At 30.0% G+C, this 26,209-nt stretch overlaps 2 protein-coding genes across 2 annotated transcripts in view; both read right to left on the reverse strand.

Annotated features, from left to right (window-relative positions):
• LOC108564788 (ly6/PLAUR domain-containing protein 6B-like) overlaps positions 1-794 on the reverse strand; it is an 80,868-nt gene extending 80,074 nt beyond the window's left edge. The window contains exon 1 of the mRNA XM_017923922.1: positions 487-794. The gene's annotated coding sequence lies outside the window, so the exon portion shown is untranslated. The remainder of the gene's footprint in view (positions 1-486) is intronic.
• A 4,043-nt stretch (positions 795-4,837) lies between these two features.
• Positions 4,838-24,256, reverse strand: LOC108564746 (leucine-rich repeat-containing protein 23-like). Its single transcript, XM_017923863.1, has 9 exons — positions 24,198-24,256; positions 22,396-22,548; positions 22,152-22,332; positions 21,941-22,019; positions 15,801-15,928; positions 10,891-11,164; positions 10,748-10,841; positions 10,575-10,699; positions 4,838-4,926 (listed from the first exon to the last, which is right to left on the reverse strand). The coding sequence occupies exons 1-9, from the start codon at positions 24,254-24,256 to the stop codon at positions 4,838-4,840; spliced, it is 1,182 nt and encodes a 393-aa protein (XP_017779352.1).
• Between the last annotated feature and the right edge of the window lie 1,953 nt (positions 24,257-26,209).

Below are 26,209 nucleotides of genomic sequence, written 5' to 3' on the forward strand. Positions count from 1 at the left end.
TAATATATTTTTTATACTTGAAGGTTGTTCTGAGTATTTGTTGTGAAATTTGTATGAATGAACACAATTTGAGTCAATGAAATTAACGGAGATTTACAATTTATAATAGCAAATCCGATATTTTCGTTAATAAATAAATTTTGTCCATTATTATTAATAAATATTTAAACAATTAAAATAAATATTTATATTCGAATTTATTGTATATTTTTTTAATTACTGAAATTAAATAGCAGGTCGAATAAACAGATTGTTTTATGATAGAATTATGTATGAATATCGGAAATAAAATTCCGTTATAATAACAATTTTGTGATGCAAATTATGGAATATATTTGAACGTAATAAAAAGTATTGGTGAAATTAAATTGATGTAAATTAAAACGTGTTGAGTTGCAGTTGACGTGTAACAAAAAAATAATAATAAATTAAATTAAAATTACGTAACAGATTGTAATAGCAACAAGTCGATGGTATCTTATTTACCCATAAATCATTTTAGCGCTTAGCATCTGAAAAAGCGGCCCCAGTTTTGGACATGGTAAATTTCCGGTTCCGGCAGTTTTCGTGGTTTTCGGTCCAGATACGTCAATCTGATGATGGTTTCCGGTTTCAGAAAAAAAAATATTTTCACAACGAGAATAATGAAGGTTTTGCAGGATTCGCGCGCGCGCTGCTCCCGATCAAACAGCACTCTGCGTACTGGATGCAGGATGTATCCGCACTCGATGCGAACCGACGGCTTCTGGATCAGGAGAGCGTCGCGACGCCGGCCCGGGAATCGCGATCCTGCACGAAGCTCGAGCTACCGACAGGCTGCCGTCTCCTGCCGATGTCTTTCGTGCAACGACCGACCACACGCACAGAAAACGCCACTAGGTTCGACCCTTCCTTTCCTCATAACGTCATCTCTCTCTCGTTCGCACACAAGCACAAGGTTCCAACTGGGGGGAATTTAATTATGCAACAAAAACTCAAATCTTATCGTAAATTCCTCTCCTTGCCACCGGTTCCCTCCTTCAAAAGCGTACTCTCATGCAATGAGCTCAGACAACAAGAATAAAGAAGACAAACACATGAGTATATTTTAATTCAAATCTCGTCCTCTGTTCATTTAATTTCATTATTTTGTATCTGACATATCTCATAATGAATCTGCAGAATAAACGTATAAACTAATTAATTTCAAATTGTAATTACAGAGAGAATATAACCAAAACTCGTCTGCACATTAAATTTAGTAATCCGACAAAAAAATATGAAAGATTTGGAAAGGATGATGATATACAAATTTACATAAAAATATTTATCCTTCAAAGTCTATTTATTCGGATTTTTCTTTTCTACTAAGATATCAATAAATATTGATGTTATTACCTCTCATACTAAGAGCTAAGATACGCAAAGAATAAGAAAGAAAAAAGTAAGCCACTCGACTATACGCATACATGATTCATCCCCTAAGTATATCTAATTTCAATTTCGTCCTTTCTTTATTTTCACTAGGATTATTGTTGTGTATCAGACATATTTCATAATTAATTCGCAGAATAAACGTATATATAGGGGTGGGCAAATGCGGCTCTTAGTTGAGTTATATACTGTAGTGTGGCTCTTTTATATAAGAAAAAGGAGAATGCGGCTCTCTTTAACCTTATGTGTGTCTATCAGTGGTATATACACTAATTAGTTTCAAAATGCAATTAGCGAAAATATAATCAAACCTATATTGTCTGCAAAAAAGATTTCGAAATAATGATGGTATAAAAATGTACATAAAAAATTCTATATCCTTCAAAGTCTATTTAATTGTATTTCTTTTTTTACAAAGAAATCAAAATAAATATTGATGTTATTACCTCTCATTCTAAAAGCTCAGATACACAAAGAATAAGAAAGAAAAAAAAGTAAACGACTCGACTATACGCATACATGATCCATCCTCTAAGTATATTTAATTTAAATTTTGTCCTTTCTTCCTTTATTTCCATTGGGATTATTATTGTGTATCAGACATATTTCATAATTAATTCGCAGAATTTATGCTTATATCAGTGATTGTCAAATGCGGCTCTTCGTTGGGTTATGTGCGGCTCCTTAAAGTGGAACCTCGCTTAACGTGCATAATTCGTTTCAAAATTTCCGGATTTTTACTCATATAGTGAAATACTCGTATAGTGAAACATTTTTCCCCATATAAACTAATATAAAATAGGATAATGCTTTCCACGTCGGAAAAAAAGTATAACGTGGTCTCGCTTTTATAAAAAAAAAAACTCGTTAAGCGAGGTGCTCGTTAAGCGAGGTCCCAATGTATATAAAAAGCAGAACTCGGATTTTATTGGTTTCATGGGGTGTACCCACCTCTGGCATATACATAATTTCAAATTTGCATTTATTTGTAATCAGTAAAAATATGAATACTGCAATAACTCATATATTGCAAGGTTCCACCAATATCCCGCACTGTTTGAAATCGGACTATTCGAGGACATTAAAAGAAAAATTGACTTGACTGTATAGAACCAAAAACAAGAGATAATTAAAATTTATTTTGTTTAATTATAATTTAGTTTGTTTTGAATAGTTCTATAGTAAATCCATACTAATCAAGCCGCACTATGCATAAATATAAAATGTGTATGGCTTCATAATAAAATTATCCTTCATCCAATTATTTGATGCCCTTTTTTTTGCAAACAATTATTACATTTTCATTCTCAACACAAAGATAAACAAATATAAGCTACGCTACGATATGAGACTAATCACATGAGTTATCATCCCCTAAGTATATTTTAATTGAAATCTCGTCCTTTCTCTCCATTTATTTTAACCAGAATTATTATTTTGTTTTTGACATATCTCATAGCGAATTTGCAGAATAAACATATATACTGGGCAGAATGACTTTTTAATTTATGATATTTATATTATTGTATTGAGTTGTAATTTTACAAATTAATTTCAAATTTAAATTACTAAAAATATAATCAAACTTGTTTTTTTCAATTTTTCTCAATCAATAAAAGAAATGTGAATATTTCCAAAATATATTGATAAAAAAAGTAAGATATTGTCTTGATATTTGAGTTGAAATATATTAATATTCTTTGTATGCAAAAAATGGAAATCAAAGATATCAATAAATATTGACGTTATTACATCTCTTTCAAATAACTCAGATACACAGACTATATGAAGAAAGAAAAAAAATATGGGACGCGACGATATTGAACATATGAGCTATCATCTAAATATATTTTAATTTAAAACCCGTTCTCTCTTTCTCTCCATTTATTTTCACCGGGATTATTATTTTGTATCTGACATACTTCATAATGAACTCGGAGAATAAACATATGTATAGTAATTAATTTCAAATTTGCATTTACCGAGCATATACCCACATCTGTCTATTTTCATTTTTTAAATATATATATTAGTCGAACTTATGTAATTATTTCTGTTCAAAATTAATTATTGCGCACAATAAAGAAAATAATTGAAGACACTGGAAAAAAATAGCAACAAATTTTGTTATAGCATACATTTTTAGAAATGCTATGGATACTAACAATAAAATTTTGAAAAATTACTTTATTATTTTTGAAACAACAAAAATGCGTTTTGTATAACTAATTATATTTTCTATTATTATGTACAATAAACTACTTTATACCAAAAAGTGATTTTTCTTTTCATATAACTAATAGATTTTCTCCTAATTTTTTTTTATATCGTGCAATTTTATTCACAATCTGTTCATAAATGTGAAAATTGAGTAAATTTATCCATTACAATATTTTTTTTTTAAATTTGCAGGTTGGCTAACGTCTTGTAGGTTTCAGTAGTATATTGATGCTCAGCGATTCCACTATTTCCTTTGACTGTGAATCTGCTGCTACCTTAACACTGTCATTCTCCATCGACTTGGATGAAAGTCCTAATGCTGAACCTCATTCATTTCACTGTCCATCTATTGCTGTAAGCACCGAGAAGACTCACAAAGGGCCTGGCTTGACCAGGATTTGAACCTGCGCCCACTAGCTCATGGCTAGGGCGACTTAACCATTCGGCTATTAATCGCCCTTTCCAAAATTTATAAATATAAACCTAATTTGAGTATATATTTTAAAATATTAAAATTTATGTTTTAAAAAAAACCTATACAGGATTAAATAATTCCGAAAAATTAGTAATGAAATCATGAATAATATTAACTAGATGAAATTCTCCCAGGAATATTCTGATTTAGAGCTATACAAAACCGAGTAGGCAAGTAATTTTTATTTTTTTCGAAATTATAAATAAATTTAAGCATAATAATTTTCAAAGATTCTTTATAAATTTGGTAACTTGGATATTTATTTCAAAAGCAACACTCATCTTAATCAAATGATCTTAATTTAAAACTTAATCTGTACCTAGAATATTTGAGGACGTTATTTATTTCTTCTGTGAATAAACTAAAGTTGGATAAAGATAAACTCATTACATAATCACGCCAAAACGCATAATTCTGACGATACACACCTTACCATGATGAAATTAAAAAAAAACTGTTGCTAATTACCGTTGAGATCGATACATTCCCGCAATCCGGCACGCTAACCGACCTAACAACAGTATCATCGCGACCACCAAAAAAATGAAACCGTTCCAATCGCCATTCATCACGCTGTTATTTATTGCAGCAATAATAATTGTGGGAATTTATTACTAGGCGACAAAGGAACAAACACAAAATAAAATACCAACAATAACAAACGGCGGCTACAGTAATACCAAAAAAAAACGAAATCCAATTTGCAAACTTCAGTGCGAAAAATCAATTTCACATGTCGCCTTCCTCGTCCTCAACCTCATCCAATTCTGTTAGGTATTCCGTTGTTGAGGTCACAGGATCAAGTTCGTCCTCGCTACCTGTAGAAAACATAAATAAAATATTAACCGCTCCTCAGCAATAAAATCATCCATGTATATTGGATAACTCTTGCGTACTATGAATTGACAGCTAAATCTAACTTACATCATCTTATTATTTTCAGTTGAAACGACTACGTTTGAGAGGATGCAATGGTTTGAAGCACCAATTAAAAGCTTCGTTAATTAGAACTTCGTTTTTTTAAAGCGCATTATATGTATACTACGCTGTAAAGCGAAGCTCCGAAACCGGACTACCCAACTATTGTATAGTGAAGATAATTATTAGCTATATCTCTAGACACCTTGGGATGTGGCTCTTGAGACTACGCTATCTTAACTAAGACTATTTAATGTATACTTAATTCATTCTGCGTCACATACGCACTATATTTAACTTAGTAATTATAAACGCTTGCTTGTATTAATTCCCAACTGTAAATTATAAATAATTTGCTAAAATTTAAACAAGTTTTAATATTAATTATTTTTGGTACACACATGTCTTTAGCTATATTTTTCTCATATTTTTATTGATTTGTATTTTACCTTCTTGTTGATTTGTTTGTTATTTATTTAATTACCTAAATTTAACATATTTGGCTCAAAATCGTCATCTTCTAATATATTCTAGAATTTTTTACCAATTGTATGAATAAAAAAAATATGCAAACATATGACCGACTATTTCATAATTACTTAAAAAACATTAGAAAAATATTGCTAAAAATAAAAAATTTGTTAAATATAAAAAACGTACTGAAGAATAAATTATGTACAAAAATCAATCTCAAAAATTAATACAAAAACAGTGGTTCATGTTCTTACTAGAAAATTTTAATTCCGCCAAAATGTTTGCATGATTTTCGCGAATGAAATTAAAAAATAAAATCTCAACATTCTATATATTTTAGTACTATTATCAGAATATTATTGTGTATTGGGGGAGATTTGTAAAATTCAAATTATTTTTTTCAGGAAAATCATAAGTTTACAACAAAAGTTTATTGGATATCTTTTTGAGTTTTATAAAGCATATTAACATAACAAAGTATAAACATGAACATAAAAACGTTTCATAATGAAATATTAGGAAAGACATAAAAACTTCAGCAAATGAATAATATGAAAGAATTGGAATAAAAAAGGTACAGTAAGATTTCGTTTAGCGCTTCGTGGACAAAAATATGTAGAGCTTTTTTAGGTTTCGAGTAGATTGCATTATATGCTAGAAGCCCTAGATTAACACTGCTTGAGGGCCTCAATGTAAGCCCAGGACCCTTAACTATGTTTTTATACCTTTGACCACGAAAAAGCCCCCGTTTATGGAACGGCCCCTGGGCTGCAGACCATGCCTAAATCCGTCTCTGGTTATATCGAATCAGCGTTTATAAAGGAAGCGCTAAACGGCAACAACGTCCACGGCTTTAATCATGGAAAGAGGATGCGCTCGAAAAAGAATAAATAAAAGTAAAGCAGCGATAATGTGTTAACAACCCCTATGCTCAGCACATCTTTGCAGTCTATAAAATGGAATGTAAGAGATATCATGTAATCTATTGATGATGTAGGAAATTAACGAAACGAGATGAGTTTTTTTACCTTTACAAACGTTACAAATATGAAGTACTATTTTCTCAATTAAAATACATTCAATTAAAGCTTTTATTTTTTTAATTGTAATGTCTTTTCTCAACATGTTTTTTTCAAAATTACAACAATTTATTTATACAAGTAACCCTCTTTTAGCACGGTTTTGCTATAACATGATAAAAAATTACCTAAACCCCAGTATACGAGTAACACTATACTTTTTAACTTTTTATGTATTTTGGGGATTTTTAAAAACAACAAATAATAAAAGTATTCACAATGTGAGAAGCAAATAATACAAAAGAAAAACATTTACGTTTATTTGTAATAAGGAGAAAAGTATCAAAAGGGAAGTCACCCTTTTGTACTGGTTTTGTGTCTCATAAAACACGGTTTCACATAGCACGGCATATTCTAGAAACCTATCTACAGTCTTATAGGAGAATCATAAAAATGTTGATAGATGTATTATTATTTGATTCATTGGTATTTCAAGCGTTTAAGCAGAAAAGATCTTAATTTTCTTTTCAAATTTTAGAAACTAGATTATTGTTTGATCATTTGTACGTTCAAGTAAACTTACATTATTGCACCTACGTGCTGCAAATATCCGAGAGAACGGCAAAGAGAAAATGCCTTTAAAATGGAATGCCTCCATCGAATGGTTGGATTCGACATCAAAGTATGTTTACTGTCTCGAAAAAAAAAAGGGAAGCTGTACACGGCTTTTATCTCTGGCTGCGATCAAATGTAATATTTATATGCAACTGTTTTTTTTTTCACCTAACACTTTTCTTTCTTTCAAACGATTTCCAACGTGCGGAAAACTTCAATTTCAATTTTCCCAAATACACATATGTAATATTTAAAATCCATTTATTTTTCTATTTCATCTCTATATATTCTATTCATTATATTTTACAGTTTATTTACACATTTTTATAAGTTCTTATTTAGACTAAATGGATGCAATATTTTTCAATTTATTTAACAAAAATAAAACGTTTGTATTTAAAGAAAACACGAGTATTTTCCCAAACACACGGACTAGCGGCGGATATAATCGTCCAATTTTTTCTAAAGAAATCTATGTTTTTGATTAAGCTTTTATGAAATATCTGTATCTAGATTCTTAACATCTAATCAAATTGCTCCATTCTAAATCCATTGTTTCTATTTAATTTATATATATATATTCTTTTCATTACATTTTTCCATTTGAAAATGATGAAAAGTTCTGTATTTAAGGAAAATATGAGCATTTAATAAGGTGGACTGCTTGAGTGGAACTTAGAAGAATGAAAGAGATCTTGAAAGAAAAGGAAATATTCCTTTGAAATGCGTAGATAAGAGGGCTAGACCACAGTAAGAGGAACTAATATACAAAGTGAGGATAAAAAGGCTACCAGTTTAAGCTTCCGTCTATCTTAAATGCAATGAGTACAAATATATAAAGTCTTATAATAGTAAAAATGAACAACGAGATCAAACAAAGTATTGCCTATAAAAAATAGTAGATAGTTGATTATATCCATCACAATAAAGTGTGCATTAAAAATTCTGCACTTGTTAAAACTTTTTTGTCAATTTTAATATAATGAATCATTAAATTTCAAAGTTAAAATAAAAGTATAAAAACTCAATGTATTTACAATGCTTTACAATACTGCTATTTACGCCATTAAACTTAATGACGGAACCATCAATTTATATAGTTTACCTTTAACGAGTCTGCAAAGTAGGATGTAAATCAAGTGCACTATAGAATTAGTTGCGAAGTGATTTAATTGTAGGGAAATATGCCAAACACGTCCTTGTTTGACAATTCGAAAGGCCACCTTTGTGTTTATTTTTGTATGCGCATATAAGCTCTCTGTTGCAACAATATTTGCAGGGTCGAAGTGAATTTCAGATTAATGTCCGATCGGAAGGCTTCTTGTGGCAGTCAGTGTGTAAACAATATTATGCCGTTAGACATATTTGCGTGCATCGTTCGAGGCGATCCTTCTCGGCCCCTTTTTGGTCGTTCCAGTAATATATTTCATCTTAACATTTATTGTCCCATGAAGTGAAGTCGGGATAGGATATGGTTTATATACCGGACTACGTAATTTACACATGTTCGCAAACACACACACACACCAGGTCAGCGAACACAAGGATCGTGAAGAAAATCAATGGAATTTCGGCATAACAGGTTTCCTGACACAACGTACCGGCCTCGTAACAAACGTGTTTCGTGAATGGACATGCCAGCAGGATTAATGATTAAGATGAGAACGTATGACACAAAGCAATTACCATTATGCAGCTAACAACACTGATATATTTTGCGAGAGTATTCAAAGGTATTTGTTGTGATACATTAATCATCATTATTGATACAGGAAAAAAAAAACCTTACTTCCTTTCCTAATTAATTCAATTACAATTACCATATAACGTTCATGGCGTGAGACTTAAGTATTTTTTTAGGTATATGCAGTCATCTCAAATAATACTGAAAAACATTGTGTTGCGATGTATACATATAAGATGAGTTGCCTAATATGGATCACTTCAAAAATAAATGTTACTATTAATATTATCAAAATGATATAACTAAAACAATTAAAATGTTAAAAGGTGAAAATTTATTATTTGTCATTGGTCCATTCAAAGCAACTGGACTGCTGAATAAAATGTCAGTTGTGAGACTTCACCTATATTACAAAATCAACTACTTCAAACACGAATCGTTTTGCCATAGAAATTTATCCGGATTATTATAATTATTCTAGGTTAAATAACATTTTTTTTACTGAAATTCTTTATATAATTTAATGTTTCTGGCAATAAATATTGCTATAATTAGTATTATATTGTATATGAACATATTAAACAAAATATAAAACTAATTGAATTGTGCAAGTAGAAAATTGGTTTTCCAAATTCATCGTCTTTTCATCATATTATATACATATTGTACAACGTCTTTGCAGCAATTTACTCGTAGAGATGACAAACTTGTCGCGACTGAAGATTACCCCACGGCCCGATTGCTACAGTTATTAATAAAGTTATTTCCAATTAAAACGCCAAATCGGTTTATTCGACTGTCCCATGCAAATAGAAAAGCCATCATTCAGATAATAAACTTTTAAGAGGTATATTATCGTTGCACCTCTCTCTGTCCCGTATGGAATCTTATTAAATATTTGATGCGGAAAATAACGGACTAGAAATTTAATGGCTTCGAAACGTTTTGGCAAATAGCGCTATCATTTTTATTTCTTCCGGTTGTTTGATTATTTTCCAACTTTCTAAGAAAACTATTTATATTTTTTCGTATGCATTTCATTAAGATCATTTGTATACATACCAAAGTCTTTTGGACTATATTATTATTTTAGATAATATTCTATTAAATATTAATAATTGAATCAAGGTTTTGCATCAGTACATGCAAAGTAATCGAGCATACGTAAATTCCATAATACGTACAGGATTATTTAGCCAAACGTACAAATATAATACGATCGTATGATACTGTTGGTATCAGTTGGTGGATTTGCAAAGAGCATTCATATTGTGGATTTGAGTTATGTTCAAGATAATTTGAAGAATTTTATAGAATATGGTGATAACATTCTTATTACATCATCGAAAAATTGCTATTTTAACTAAAAAGTAGAAACAATGTACGCATTTATGAAGGTTGAGTACGTTCATATAAACGAAGTGACTTGTGTCTTTACAGACAAACGTAAATTCATAAATTTATATGATCATTTACTGTTAGTTTAACATACAGTTTTGTACGTTTGTATGAACAGAGTGACATCCAACTTTATTTGTTTAACGTTAAGTATATATGAATTTAGGTACGTATATATAAATATAAAACCCTGTATTAAAATTGTATGTGTAAATTAAACTTAAAAATTCAAATTATACTCATAATAAGAAAAGTTTTCCAATATTATAGTTTGATTTCAAATATTTAAAAATATATTTTTTAAGAGGTAATAAAATGGTCATGAGTGCAATAAAAAAATATATAAAAATAGACTTACTTTCTTCAGCCATGATTTCAGCCAATCGTTCATTGTAAATCATCTTAGCCTTTTCCCTTTCATCGTAAGAAACAATCATCTTATTGATCCTGATTAAATTGGGCAAAAGCACCAGTATTCCGATCCTATAAAATTAGCAATGAACTAAAGGTTCTCTCTAATGCGTACCTAACCGTATCCACCTGAGAGGATCCGTCGGCTCCTGTTCGTCCTCGGCATCTTCCTCGTCGCTGGCTTGATCACCCTCACCACCCATTTCAGACCCGCCTGCAGCAAAACACGGCAAAATGTTATTACGCTAAAATCTAAAGTTAACCCTCCCCTGAGTTTCGTTCTTTTTTTTTTGCTCGCTCACCGCTAACTGGATTTTGGGTTAAAATAAGCGTATCCAGACATGGCAGGGCGGCCAACTTTCTGAATTGCCGCACTTTCGTAATGCGATTCTGCCTTAAATTCAGATACCTCAAGTTCTCCAACTGCGGTCCGAATCCATTTAATTTGCGTAGCATGTTGTTTCGTAAGTGAAGCACCTTCAGGTTTCGCAACTTCGAAAGGTCCGATTCGATTATCCGCGATATCCTATTGGAGGCCTTACACAAAAAAGAAAAGAACATAATTTACCAACAATTACTTTGCTTAAGATAGTTGTTTAATTACAACAACAATTTAACATGTCTTAAATGTCATCAAGTATATTGTATTATGTATACCAAAAAGACTAATAGGGAAAACAGATTCGGTTTTAGAACAGCTATTAAAAATGAATTATGTTCGACAACTGAGGTTCCACTGCATAAGCTAATATTTATTAATTATAATATGAGATATACAAAATTATACAAGAATTATTTATACATAATTGTAAAGCAAGAGCTCGATTAACGTTGATTCGATATAACGAGGTCTACTCGAAAACTAAAAAGCACCTAAAATTTATCAATAATACATGTTAATTTGACTTCATTTAACGTTGTTTCGTTTAGCGTTTGTCATCTAGGAGCACATTATAAGCCTTAAACGAGGTTTTACTCTACTTAAGGAAAATTAACTACTTAAGTAATAAAAACAAATGAAAATATAAAAGATCTTATAATACGAAAAATATGAAGAACTGAAATTGGAACGTAAAAAAATGTCTGTTGACCGGTGTCGATAAGGAAGATAATTTAAAAATGATCTGCATTTCTGGGCAATCCTCGTAAAATCGGGCCAGTGGAAGTAGGAGGGATCTCATATTTCGATGTCCTCGTAAAACTTCACGCAACATTTGCGACGGTACAGTTCCACAGAATCACCGTATCTTAACCAGAACTGCCGCCACCACCTCTCGTCCACCGCCGCGACCACCCTTCGCCCTTCCTCAATGCGCGTCGCGACGCCCGGTCGCACTCTTCCATCACAATATCCATCATCATCAGGATGATGCCCACTTGATAAAATTGCTCGGTGCGAACAAACCTCCTACGCCTTCGCCGGAAAAAGGAGAACCCGTTCGCCCTTTCTCTCTCTTTCTCCACCACCTAAACTTTCATGCGCAAACTTTCCAAGGAATTTATGTCACAGAACTTCGAAGGATTAAATTGAATCCTTTATGTTTCAAGAATGGAAATAAAAAGCAAATAATAATAAATAGTGCATCAAATATTTATTATACACCCGACGAAGACAATTTTCCACATCACAAAATCATCAAACCATTTCAGTCAATAACAATTGAAATATATTACGGTAGTAAAAGCTGCTGAATATATTTTTCCGTTGATTAAAATAACCGTAAAATGGGGGCAAAATTCAATGATACCATTTTAATTACAAATTAATTTAATTGCAATTTGCAGTAATTGGTGTAACTGCGTTGATTGATTGAATGAATAAAATATATTATAGGCCAGAAATTCCAAATACATATAAGAAAATCCAAGAAATCCACTATTCGGAAAAGAGATAAAATATAAACTATTTTCTTTCAAAAATTGTTGAAGTTAATTAATGTTATAAAAAAAAAGAATTCTGCTTATGTAAGACTGGGAAGTCATGCTATTTCTAGGTATTGTGCAAAAATAGGATAAGCCGTGCTTCGTTATCTTTCTCACAAAAGAGGGAGAGCCAGATAATGGCGTTTTTGCAGTGCATCAAAAACAAGGTAAAACCACAACAATGGGGGATGTGCGGGAGTAGCAATGAAATCCGTCCTGACGATGTATGGTATTTGCGTCGAATAGGCGTATTTCTGTTTTCATTCCGTTTTACCGAAAATTAATAGGCGGAAACAGTCGGTCCATTGATGCGACTATAAAATAGATTGTTTAGTGGAAAATGTCACCATACACCTTTAAACTAGCTAATACTGTAAGCCGTATCAACGTATACATTTTGAAATAATAGAAAACAACAATAATGTTTAAAAAAATGCAGTACTATTGCAGATTTATGAAACAGAAGTTCATAAATTACCATATTTTTTTTGTTTCATTAATATTGAAAACAATGAAATGAACGGACCACGTCTATTTCATGTTTTAAAATGGCAAAAGTTAAATATTTTTACTTGAATTATTGTTAATACAAAATATAGTAGAACGATATAAATCGTTTGCGGTCGAGCGGCGGATAAATACGCCCGACATTTTTAAAAGAACTACTGTTATGCAAAATTGTATGCATGAATACTGAAAACATAGTCATCGAATCTTAGTTCTTAGGAAGCGCCACTAATCTTTTTCAGACGAGTCGTCACATTTTTTTATTAACCTTTGACGTTAGTTCTGTAGATGTGCACAGATACATAACGGTTTAGATTCAGACAGCGCACGTCAAATGCAAAGGATTACAAATCTCGACCAGTTGATGGTCATTTTACACGAAAACTTCTTAATAAACTTCTAATTGTCATTGTTTTGAACCTATACAAATTATGTTATTTAAATAACATAAATATATTCTACGTATAGAAATATAATATATTTCAATTATATATTGAGATTTAAATAACTTTAATATTAATACGACTTATCTTAATTGTTATATTAGAACATCAAAAACACGCACGGTTCGACTTTCAGGTTGTTATAGTAAAATGTTCATATAATAAACGCTATTAATTAGATTAAACATGCGATAATTCTTTGTTCGACCTTGAAGTATATTTTCGTGTTTTTCCACAAATTGGTAGTTCGAGTTTCAAGTTTTTCAAACATCAACGTTTCATGTTTATACTAATATATATAAATTAAGACATAATTTCCAATTATTGTTGTAAATAATTGAATTGAGTGAACATTAATTTCGATACTATTATCATCAATTTAAATTATGCAGTATACTTTTTCAGATTTAATTGGTATAATTAACATTATTAATTATAATAATTTATAAACATCCAATTAGTTAGTCTGAAATAATGCTAGTTAACTAATTAAATAATTATTTTAATGTTATCTGATCGCGTAGAGATGTTATCTCTAATAAGTTATGGGATTACATTAATTAAGGATTCTACCGTCAATAGTATTATGCAACCAGAGATCGCTGCACACCACGTCTGCAGAACTTTGTAAAGTTACTGGATGTTCCAGTCTGCCATCTTCCATCTCCGGAAGATGGCAGAATATAAATATGTCGTTGAGATTCAATACCAATTGAATAGATGGCAGCAGCGTCTGTATTCTTGTATAATATTGAATCTTACAGACATTGTTTTCTTTTGATGTCTAAGATTTATTAACAATACTAAACTAGGTGGATTATACAAAAATCACCATTTCTCATTGAAATTCATAACAATTACAGCTGAAAGTGACACAGAGTCTTATTGAAACTGTAATTTGCCATTGTGTTTATATCAAATAACAAAACACGAAATGTGTAAAGAAAATATATTGGGCCAGACAGAAACTGTGCTTTTAAATTAAAATCAATTGAAATAAATCAAGTGACAAGCATGCAATGATTTCACTCGCGTCTGCTTTATTGGCTGTTTCGTATATTTAGTCATCATCACTATTAATCACAATTCTTAGAAATAATTGAAAATTTAAAATTGTCTGTAAAATATTCATCACTATTCAAATTACATAAAAAAAAACAATTGCAACATTTATGAAAAATGAACACATTTTAATTAGAATTTGTTAAGAGCTATTTTTCATTCTATTTTTTCATTTAATCTTCACTTTTTATTAATATAGGGTGTCCCAAAATAAACGCAAGATTTGAATTTGCCGCAAAATTTGTTGGCAACCCCAAAAAGAAATCACAATCTGAAGACTAAAAACTGTGTTTTCTATTTAATTCAAATCTTGCGTTAATTTTGGGACACCATTTATTTAGTACAAGTATTCCCATATTCTAAAATCCTATTTTATTACAAACAATTAAAAATTAAAGAAAACCTATAGGCCTACAGATTATATGTGTAATAATGTAATAATTGATTGGAATAAACTACTTTCTGAACTCAATTCGCCGATTATTTATGAAGACATAAAGACAAGTCATTTCACTAAAACTGCTAATTTATAACTTATTAGTGATCGAAATAATCGAGGTTACAATTCACATGGGCGTATTCTAACTTATAGTCTATAGACTATCGGGATTAGCTTTGTAAAGGTTACGTCTGCAGCAATAATATATTCCTGGCCTGAAGGATTTCAGGTCGACAGCCTGCAGTAATCCGATTACAACGAATTTATTTCCAACTTTTTCTTCTTCTATCATACCAGATTATAATAAACACTTTCTTTTTATTAAATAGAGAAAACAATATATGCATTTATAATTTTGATTAATACATTATGATTATTAGTATTTTCATTTAAAAAAGATTAATGATTAATTTATTTAAATATTATCCAGAAGGTAAAAATCATTTATAACTGAATTATCAATTAATGTGTATATAATTGATTAATATTCCAATAGTTGATTTAATTAATAATTTAATAAAGTTAACAAAAAGGACGAGTAAAATATTAACAACAATCCTTTTACAAATTTGGAAATCAACAAGGATTAATGTAACAAAAGTTGCCTACACTTCAGGACAATTCATCCAATACTGTAATTCTTTTATAACACGTCAGATGGCGCCACCATACGGCAAGCTTGTATTTATTACTTATTTTTTTCGAAATGACCAAACTAAATTCAGACATACCAATGTCTCGTACCGTCTATCTATATCCGAGCAGAATTCGAAAGGAGTAAATAATCGATTTTGCTTACCAAATATAACTTTTCAATTGATTCCGGGATATTTCCACCCACTTCAAACAGATAATTTCCACGCAGCTCCAACAGTTTCAGATGCGGCAGAAGACTCGAATCGAATTCCATCTGATAGATTTGATTAACTAAAACAATAAAAAGTAATGTGTTATGTATTTTTTTCTAAATAATTCGGTTTTCGAACAACTTTTAGGAACAAATTAGAAAATTGACTTGCTTTTATGTAACATGATGTATTGATTAATTATTTAGGGAATAGTTTAGAACGTCACTATAACTTTCAGCTTACTTATTTTCTAAAATAGACTGTTGAAAAACAAGAGAAAAATATGAGATATTATACAATTAACAACGCTTTTATTAGGAACAGATTACCGGCTTTCATTGAAATTCTAAAAGTATAGTAAATACAGAGAAATCTCAGTTATCGAACATAATTCATTCCTAAAATTTGTTGGAAAAACGAATTACAGGCTATCATTGAAATTCTAAAAGTATTATGGTAAGTGCAGAGAAACCTAGGTTATCGAACATAATTCATTCCTAAAATTTGTTCAAAAACCGAATTACAAGCTTTCATTGAAATTCTAAAAGTATAGTAAATACAGAGAAACCTCGGTTATCAAACATAATTCATTCCTAAAATTTGTTCGAAAACAGAATTTTTCAAAAACGGATATCTATATAGAAATAACATCAATGTTTAAGATGTTTGTTTGGAATATGTATGGAAATATTTGTTTTCTAAATAAATAAATAATAAAAATACAAATTGTGACACTAAATTAGCAATAAATTATTTTGTTTACTTGATTATTGGAATTTAGATTAATAAAGAAATCAAACGGAAAAGGTTAATAAAACAAGTTTATAATCAAATCATAAATTATCCTATTAATTATTAGTTAATTTGAAATCAGGTCAAAATTGATTTTTATTGGCAATTAAATCGCCTGTCCAATAATAAATAAATTATGATTGTAAACAATTGTTTAAATTTATTTTGTGACTTATATAAATACGTTTTTGAAAATTGCAAATATTTGTGTGTAATATATTTGCATATTTTTATAATTATAGAATGTATACCAGACAGCTTACATTCTTTACAAATCCCCGTGATTTATTGCCCGGCAGGTCGAGAAGCATGCAAAATTAATGACGTTTTTACATGTAACCATCGTTTCCCGCTCAACCCTTCGGCTGTTTCACTCTCATCCGCACTTTTAATGAAACCAATTGAAACCAATCGATGCGTAATCAATTGGGGTTAAAAAAAAATGCAAATCGAACCTTTTCTGTGACTGATGAATGTAATGGTAGAGAGCGCGGCAACAACCCTTTTCGATTGAACTTTTTGAAAGAGTTAAAAAGAGTTTAAAAAAATGGATCGAAGGAGCCCCGAAAATATGTATATTCATTTATCAATTTTTTTTATTTTCGCTCGTTTCAAGGGGTTTCGGGGAAAAAAAGGACCTGCATGTGAGAACTGCTCAAAAACGACCTTATTAGATTATCAATCATATTGTGGACAGTGACAGAATGATCGTTAAGGAAGTTGTACGTTTTTTTCTTATATATTTACAATGGAAACATATGAAATGAGGGAATTTAAGGCAAGAAAATCAATTTACGTAAGATTTTCACGGTCAAATGTGTATTTTAATTCAAAACGAGTATAAAAATATATATATAAAAATCGCGTATCTAAATACACCTAGTATATATAAAAAAAATTAATACTAATGTGATGAATGAGGCTATGACTTTAGAGCAGCTAATGAAGTGAACTAATGTTTTAAAATCTGCGGTGGGCCTATTAAAACCTCTTGGCGGGTCAAATCTGGCCCGCGGGTCGTAGTTTTCACATCTTAAACCATATATTTAATAATTATATAAAAAATGTTAAAAAATTTATAAGAAACGATGGACATCATGAAAACATAAGTAAATTTTATCGTATTTCGAAATTATTCATTGTCAGATGACTACGAGATAACTCGTAGTTGGCATTCGACAACAGACCTATATTTATCTTATAGTTGTTAATTTAATTGGAAATTTCTTTCCAAACGCTTTTCTATTTTATAAAATGTAAACATATATTTTTTTTTTAATAATTCATCTTAAAAATCGATTTTTAAATAAGATTTAAATAACTACAAGTTTATTTCCGCTCTTAAACTTCTATCAAGTATTGACGTAAACATATTATTTAAAATTGAAGCTACGTAATAATTGTAAACAATTATGACATACAAATGAAATTCAACAAATTGTTGCGAAGTTTTCATAATAAGTATCAACATTAAATAATGACAATACATAAGCAAGTGATTACAACGAATTAACTTGTTTTTGCATCTTTCATAATAAAATATCCACGAGATAAGTTGTTAACTTGCACGGTAGACTGCAAACTAAGAGTTATCTTGTAGTTAATTGGTAATTCTTGTAAGAATTGTCAACATTTAATGTTAATGTTGACATGTTGTCATTGTAAAGTAAATTACTACGAATTAACTCTTTTTGGCATCATTTATATTCAAATATCTTCGTGATAATTTGTAGTTAACTTTCAACGATAGACTAAAACCCATGAATTAACTCGTAGTTAATTATAATTTGCATAAATATGGAAGTAAATATTTTATTTCACAACAAAGCTAATATGCGAATGATTATGAAAAAATGTTAAACACAAATCAAATTGAATAAATTGCAACGTTTGTATAATAAATGTCAACATTATAATTACAACACACAGGTAGTTAGTAATTTTACTATGAAATTACTCATTTTTGGCATCATTCATAGTAGACAAAAACTACGAGTTAATATAAACGATGTAAATATTTTATTTCAAATGGATACTAGGATACGAATGTGAAAAATTGTGAAACACCAAACGAATTAAACAAAGCTGTTGCAAAGTATGTATAAAAAGTGTCGCAATTGAGCGATTGTTATCGATCGTATGTAAAAATGTGATTTCTTTTACGACATTTCATCGGATATTTGAAAGATGTTACATCAAAAACCGCATTCCTGAATGTCTAAAACGTGCGCGCCGTACAAATAAACAAACGCATCGAAGCGGGGGAGGGAAGTGAGTGAAATTTGAGCCGGTGAACGAGGAAATGAAATACGAGAGAATTTGTGTTAGGAACGAAAGAAAAAAATAATAGGAAATTAGGTGTATTTATTTAACACTCGATGGTCTAACGTGAAGAAAGAACAATTTCCTACCGTTAGTAACAAAACTATAGAAACCAGTAATTTTTTAATTCGCCGTTAACAGTTTTAATTGCATAATTTCGATCGAAGTTTGGACGCGAGAAATAAAATTAAATAAATAAATGAATGTAATAAACATATACAACGTTTCGAAACGTTTGTTTTGGACTACATTGTTAAAATTGGAATTGCACAAAGCGCGCGAAATGTGCAAGGTTTCGAAAATACGAAATCACCGGTAAGTGTAAACAAAATTATATACCGAAGAAAATTATGTTCTGTTAGCTGTAAATTGATTGCGCAATGCGTGCGCGTTTATTCGAAAGAGTATTATTCATAATTCACGTTTCCGTTGGAAATAAGTAAAATGCAAATTCATGCTGTGATGCAGAAAAGTTTCAATTTTTTCATCTTCTCCGTGCGACAGCTTATTTTTTTTTCACGTTAAAGGGTTTTAAAGTTTTATTTCCATTTATTATATTTTTTTTGTTTGATTCAATTCCCGATGCAGCTGTGTTTGCTCCGTCTGCTCCCTCCTGGCAGCAGACAGGAGGAAAAAAGGGTTTAAGGTGCCGTTGTTGTATAACACAGATTGTGGAAAAGGGAGGAGAGAGCGAGAGTGCAGTTTTTTAAGCCTTTTTTTTTCTCTTCTTTCTCTCCCAAAATAAACGCGGAAAGGGTGCTGAGACTTTTCATCCCGTTCCATTCATTATTTTATGACGAGTCTTTTCTCACAAGTCACAGTCGCACACATATAGTCAAGACATTTTTAACCCATTCTCGGTTTGGAGAAGGAAGACGAAACAAAAAAAAAATTGTAAACGCGGGAAATGAAATTTGGATTTCAGCCATTTATTTTTGTAGAATGCGTTGGAAAAAAAATAACAACCACGACACTAATCGAAATTTTAATTGGTTTCGGTTTTTTTTTTCTGGTTTAACTTTACACGTGTGATTCAGTAAACCATTCACTCCTGTTAGATCGATATTTAAACATCGGTTTGATTGGTAATTACGGAAATCATCTAATATATTCAACCAAATAAAAGTCGATTTTAATTAAAACTACTTTTATCTCAATTAATTTTGGTGGCTTATACTTTCTTTTAACGTTATTAGTAGTCATTTACTCATAGTAAACACATAATACTTCAAACATATTAATTTAGAATATACTATAAAACTTTCCTTTACTTTCATAAACATCAATATTAACCTTTACATTTATTTATACTGATTTATAATATTGCGAAGTAAATATCATATAAATAATATTTAGACTAATTTCTTTTATAAAACAAAAACAAAAATAAATGATGTTATATTAAATGTATTATGAAGCTTTTAATTGAATAATTAATATCAATAAAAAAAATAACAATATACAGCAATAGAAATGCATAATGCGACATTTCGAAACAACCATTATTTCTCTTTATCAGTTGAGTTTGTTTTTATAGGTTTATCCTCGATTAGTCCGGTTTCAAAGAGTCGGATATATTGGCGTATCCAATATAGATTGAATGTAAATGAAGAGAAAAATACGTCAAATTTAACGTTGTTACGTTGAAACTCGCAATTAATGATAATTATTGTATAAACTAATAAATTTATATTATGCGTAATTAAAAAGTTAAGTAATTAAAACATTCCACGTTTCTTGTATATAAATAAAAAATAAATACACATTAATTCAATTTAAAAATATATAAAAAAATATATTTTATTGTCCTTTATTTTATTTTTTAAATTTTATTATTCTTTTCTTATCCACCATAGAATTTATACCAAATTAGTTTAATATTATTGGAATGTAGCCTTCGCAATTATATTTTCAAATTAACTTTGTTTTCGACCAATTTGATTGATATTAGATAAAACATATAAGACAAAATATTTTAATAATTAGTATATTACTACATGAACATATATCAGTAATTATAATTATAATTAATGGTTCCTTCAATAGTCCGTTTTCAAACAGTCCGGTATATTGTCGCACTATGCGAGGTATTGCTGTATTTTTTATAAATTAAATTGAACAATATGCTTATAGTTTTTATTATATGTTAAAAATTATTGTTATTAATGAATTGTATTTTTGTCTACATAAGTTTTTTATATATATTTGTAAGAAAAGGTTGAAGAAAACAATCGGAAGTAAAAAATGAAATCGCATTCCCATAAAATTTCTTCTTCAGGAAAAAAAAGGGAAGAAAATCATTTGCGCACAATTAAACACGACCGATCGATCAGGCAGCTCACGATGTGCTAAAAAAGCTGTGATCAATCACAGATATCATATATCATCATCTTCCTCCGAGTTTCCGGTTACCAGCAACCCCTTAGCTGCTTCCTATACTCGACCGGCGTTCCTTTTTTGCAGCATCATTAAAAAATGTTAGGGGGTTAGTGTCCTTGTCCGGACAGGGTTCGGGCCAGGCGCACGTCCTTCTACCTGAGCCCAGACGACAACCCCCGAAGATACGTGATCGATTATGTTGCGGGTTCTAATCGATCCTTTTTAAGAGTTAAAAGTGCGTATTGGGTTTCGTGAGAAATTCACGTTTTTTACCCCAAAAAAAAAATGAAAAAGAAAAAACAGGGAAAAGAAAGAAATGAAGAGGGTGCGTGAATGTAATTGAAAATGGAGAAGAGTTTATAAAACTTCCCGGGGTCAGGGTGAATAATAATAATGAACAAAAAGAAGGAATGCTGAGATATGGATAAAAAAAGGGAACGGTGGAAAAAGGGATTAAATGATCGATCGATCTGTCTAATACTACTTGAGAAATCCTCCGATTTCGTTCTCATAATTCTCGAGTGGATTATGAATATTTCTCTTCCTTTTGTGTTTTGTGGTGGAAACAAAAGATGGGAGAAATATTAGTAATACTCACAGTTCAAATCCAGATACTCGAGCGCCCGCTGTTCGATCCCGCTGGTTATGGTAATTTGGTTCCTCGACAACGATAAATCCTTAAATGGGTTCATTATTATTTTATCTCGTCTATTTAATTATGAACAGAGACTCCATTTCCATTGTCGAAGCAAAAGTATTTAACTTCGGCAGCGAAACAACAATGAGCGTGAATTGTTCATTAAGATCACCTGTAGGTAGGGCATTTCCTTGAGAAGGGCGCACTCGACGAAGTTACGCTGCGCGTACAGCTGTACCAGGAAGGGAAGACCGCTGAACGTCTGTAGGGCCTGCAGGTTAAGGTAGTTTCCGCTCACGTCGACGAAGAGCAGATGACGAAAGTTCGTCAGGATTCTCACGTCGGTCAGCTTCCTGCGATGAGGAATGCCATTTGCAACAAGTCGCCGAAAGGGAAAAGGAAGCGCTCGCACTTACCGATCGGTCACTGTTACTTTTAAGTACGCGTAACGCATTCCACTTTCATCCTTGCCCAGGGTGTTCAAGCACTTCGAGGCCTCATCGAAAGTCAATCGTTTTTCTTGGATCGTTATGGTAACCGCCTCCTTGGCTCCTTCACCAGCCGCCGATCTGAAATACCAAAACTTACATAACAAACCAACCAAATTCTTATAAACAAATTACACAAAACAAATATAATTATTATATAAGTAATTTAATTCTATTATTAACTTCATATGATTACAATGATGATTGACAAAAAGTTAACCAGAAAATAAATTACGTAAAATTTCATAAAAAATACGAAAATATTTTACTTAACTTAATTATATTATTATTTTCAAATTATTAAAATTAAGACCTAGCCTTTATTTAAAAAAATAAATCCGGATGTAATTTTTAGTAAATATATCTCAAACTATAGAAAGTTTTAATCAAAGTTAATTTAAAACGTTCCTTTATAAATAATATTAAAAAAGAAAAGTTACATGAAAATGTACAATAAAATATACCCAAAATAAAGATAGATATTGTATTTACTGTAGCTTTTATATATAATCAAATAAAATTAAGAAAATCCAAAGCTTATAAGTTAATACGAAGAAATGTTACAGTAAAATGTCTGTAATGTAATGTATTACTTTTTACTTAAAAGTTTTCTAGTTAACTTACGTTATGTAATTTTACATTTAATAAATCAAAAGTATATGCTTATGATCATTTTTTTTAGAAAGTTATCTTAAAAAAAGCGTTACGTAAACAAATCAATATTCTATCCTTAAGAGCAAATTTGTAAATTGTCTTTATTCCCAAAAAGATAACTCGAATAAACATGTTACATAACAAACTATGTTCAAATCTAATGATTTAACACTTTATCTCAAAAAGTTAAATTGAAAACATGTAATACGTATTGCAATACCGATATTTATCAGCAATATCACAAATATCTGGTTATTATTAGCCGGTTTCCAGTTATATACTTTTTTTTGTTCTTGTTTTTTGAACTTAGTGCGTCTGCAGAATTCAAAGTGCTCGAGGCGATCATAAAGAAACTTCGTAAATATAGAAGTGAAGTATATTAGAATGGCAATAATATTGTTGATTTAGTACAGCATCGGTGGTAAATGAAATTGAAATTCTGTCATGTATATTTGCTGGTAGTTAATTTTCCTGCACGTAATTTATCGTTTCATTAACCATTAACAATGACAAAATGCTCGAAATACATACAATTTCTATTATAAATAAAAATTATATTTATTATATATAACTTCAGAATTATTCGAAAGTTGTAATTAAAATAAATACTTTTACATAATATGTTAGTATATACAACAATACCTTACAGAATGCGACTTCGAACAGTCCGGTTTGAAAATTTTAAAACAAACTAAGTGCTCAATTACTACGGTTTCAAATAGTCCGGAATATTACGCGCACTATGCGAGCTATTACTGTATAAAAGAAACAAATTGAGTTTGAAGTATAAATAACTTAAGAAAGTTATGATGAATAGATAGTTGGAATAATAGAGGGTTCAGTATTTCAGTTTTTGTTTTTGTAGCTGTAGAACATTGATAGAAGGAAATACACATCTGTTGAATTCCTACATCGATTAGAGAACAACGTGAAATGCATGCATCTTCCAAATAAAAACTGAGTTAAACCTCAGAATTATAATAGAATAAATAATTAATTTTATGATATTCAATTACATTTCTACCGTACTAACAAAACTGCAACTATTGCTAATTGTATTTATATAAATTACTCACTTTGGAACTTCGCCAAGAACTTCTTCATCGGATATTTCATCTTCAGACGAGTCTGACATTTCACAATTAATTAATTACGTATTTGTCAGTAGTTAAAGCCACCTACGACAAATTAAATACATACAATTTTTTTTTAAATCAAAATCAAGAAAATATACGTATTTTTTAATAAAAATTAAAATGAATTATTTGTATAATCATAACAACAAATTAATTAATTTATTTTAAAGTATTTTTTTTTGTACTAATAAAAAAAATAACAATAAACATAGTTTACTTTGTAATATATAATGATGGAAGAGTATGAAATGTCATAAAATGATGACACAAAGATGTGAAATCTCTTTAAGAAAATGCAAGAGAAAATCTGCAACCTTTAAAACAATGACGAAGCGAGTAGAAACAATGTAAGATAAATACCTCTAAAAGTAAAGTACTAACGTTTCTAATCACCTATGAACATAACGTAAACTCTTGGATTCCAACAGTAAATGCTTTCCTTTGTTTTTATTCATTCATTTTTCATTACCAAATAATTTGATTCTTTTTCTTAATACACCAATACTTAGGGACTATTTGAAACCGGATTAATCGATAAAACAATAAAACAATAAACCGCACTTTACTGTATCATGTGAAAAAAAAAATCATTTATGTATACAAAAATAATTTTGTGTACTAATTATTTAATCCAGACTGATAGAAGCCGTACTATGCGAGGTATTGATGTATTATTTTTTTAATACTTTTAACAAACATCAAGATATGTAAGAATAATTAATTGTAAAACTGATTTAATACAATAATTAAAATGTAGTTTTATAAATCATTAATTAATATATATATATATATAAATTACAATCTGTATTAGTTATTTATTATTGTAATTTTCTAAGAGATCTCTATTAAGCTATTTAATATTCAAATTGGTAAAGACTGTTAACACAATATTGCCGTCATTAAGAACACTATTATATTGTTAAAGCAAATTATCTGGAATGGCTTAGTTTCCTTTCAACTCGTATTCCGGATGCACATTTCACAGAGCCCAGTTTCAAGGTCACAAGTGTATACAATAATTATTCTGCTTGCATTGCATATATTTCGTATCCTTAGAAACAAACTGAAAACCTTTCGAATATCACTTTTAGTTTACATTTAGTTTCTCATTCATTTCAATTTATATGTCTCATTTTTTATCACAGAAAGAGAATATTTTTATAAAGAAAAAATAGTTATTTAACTATGGGACAAAATATTAAAAAAAGAACAAAATATTAATTTTTACAAGAAATACAGATTGATTTTATTATATAATGAATTTAACAACATATCAAAATGAGTTTATTGCTCAAAACTGTCTGGGCTATTTAGTTTTGAGCAAGTGGAACAAATTGGTCTTTTGCAAATGTCACAAAACGTTGCTGTTTTCTTGACGCTTTTACTTTGACTTTTGTCTCTTTCTTTAGGATGAAGGAATCCGTTCATAGTAAATACTAGAATACTAAATTGATATAGAATAGAATTAGAATGAAAATAAATATCAGGTAGGTCACTCTGACCCATCCGTAGTACTTACAGGTTAATATAATTTATATATTTAGAAAACTTATTTTTCAACAGTTTTTGAGTAACTTTTCAATAATAAAAAATAATTTTAACTTTCTTGTTTAAAAAAACTGATAAAATTATTTCGGAACTTTAATGAATATTTCACATGTACAGTAATATCTCACACAGTACGGGTTCCACCTATATCCCTGTTTGAAAACAGACTAATTGAGGACTTTAAAACCGCATAAAAAGGATACTTATGTATAAAAAAAATAACATTTAGTTTCAAATCGAACTATAGTGTATCCGCACTAATAGAGGAATTACTATATTTTACGTTGATTTCAGTAACTTTTGTAGTCTTAAATATAAATTTTGTAAGTTTAGATTTCAAATAGTTTTGTCTTTGGTATTAGAATTTTACTTGAGGTATTGATGTAAAAGTGAATGAAATCATA

This window comes from Nicrophorus vespilloides, unplaced genomic scaffold, assembly GCF_001412225.1.
Source record: "Nicrophorus vespilloides isolate i.1.1-1 unplaced genomic scaffold, Nicve_v1.0, whole genome shotgun sequence".
Taxonomy (NCBI): domain Eukaryota; kingdom Metazoa; phylum Arthropoda; class Insecta; order Coleoptera; family Silphidae; genus Nicrophorus; species Nicrophorus vespilloides.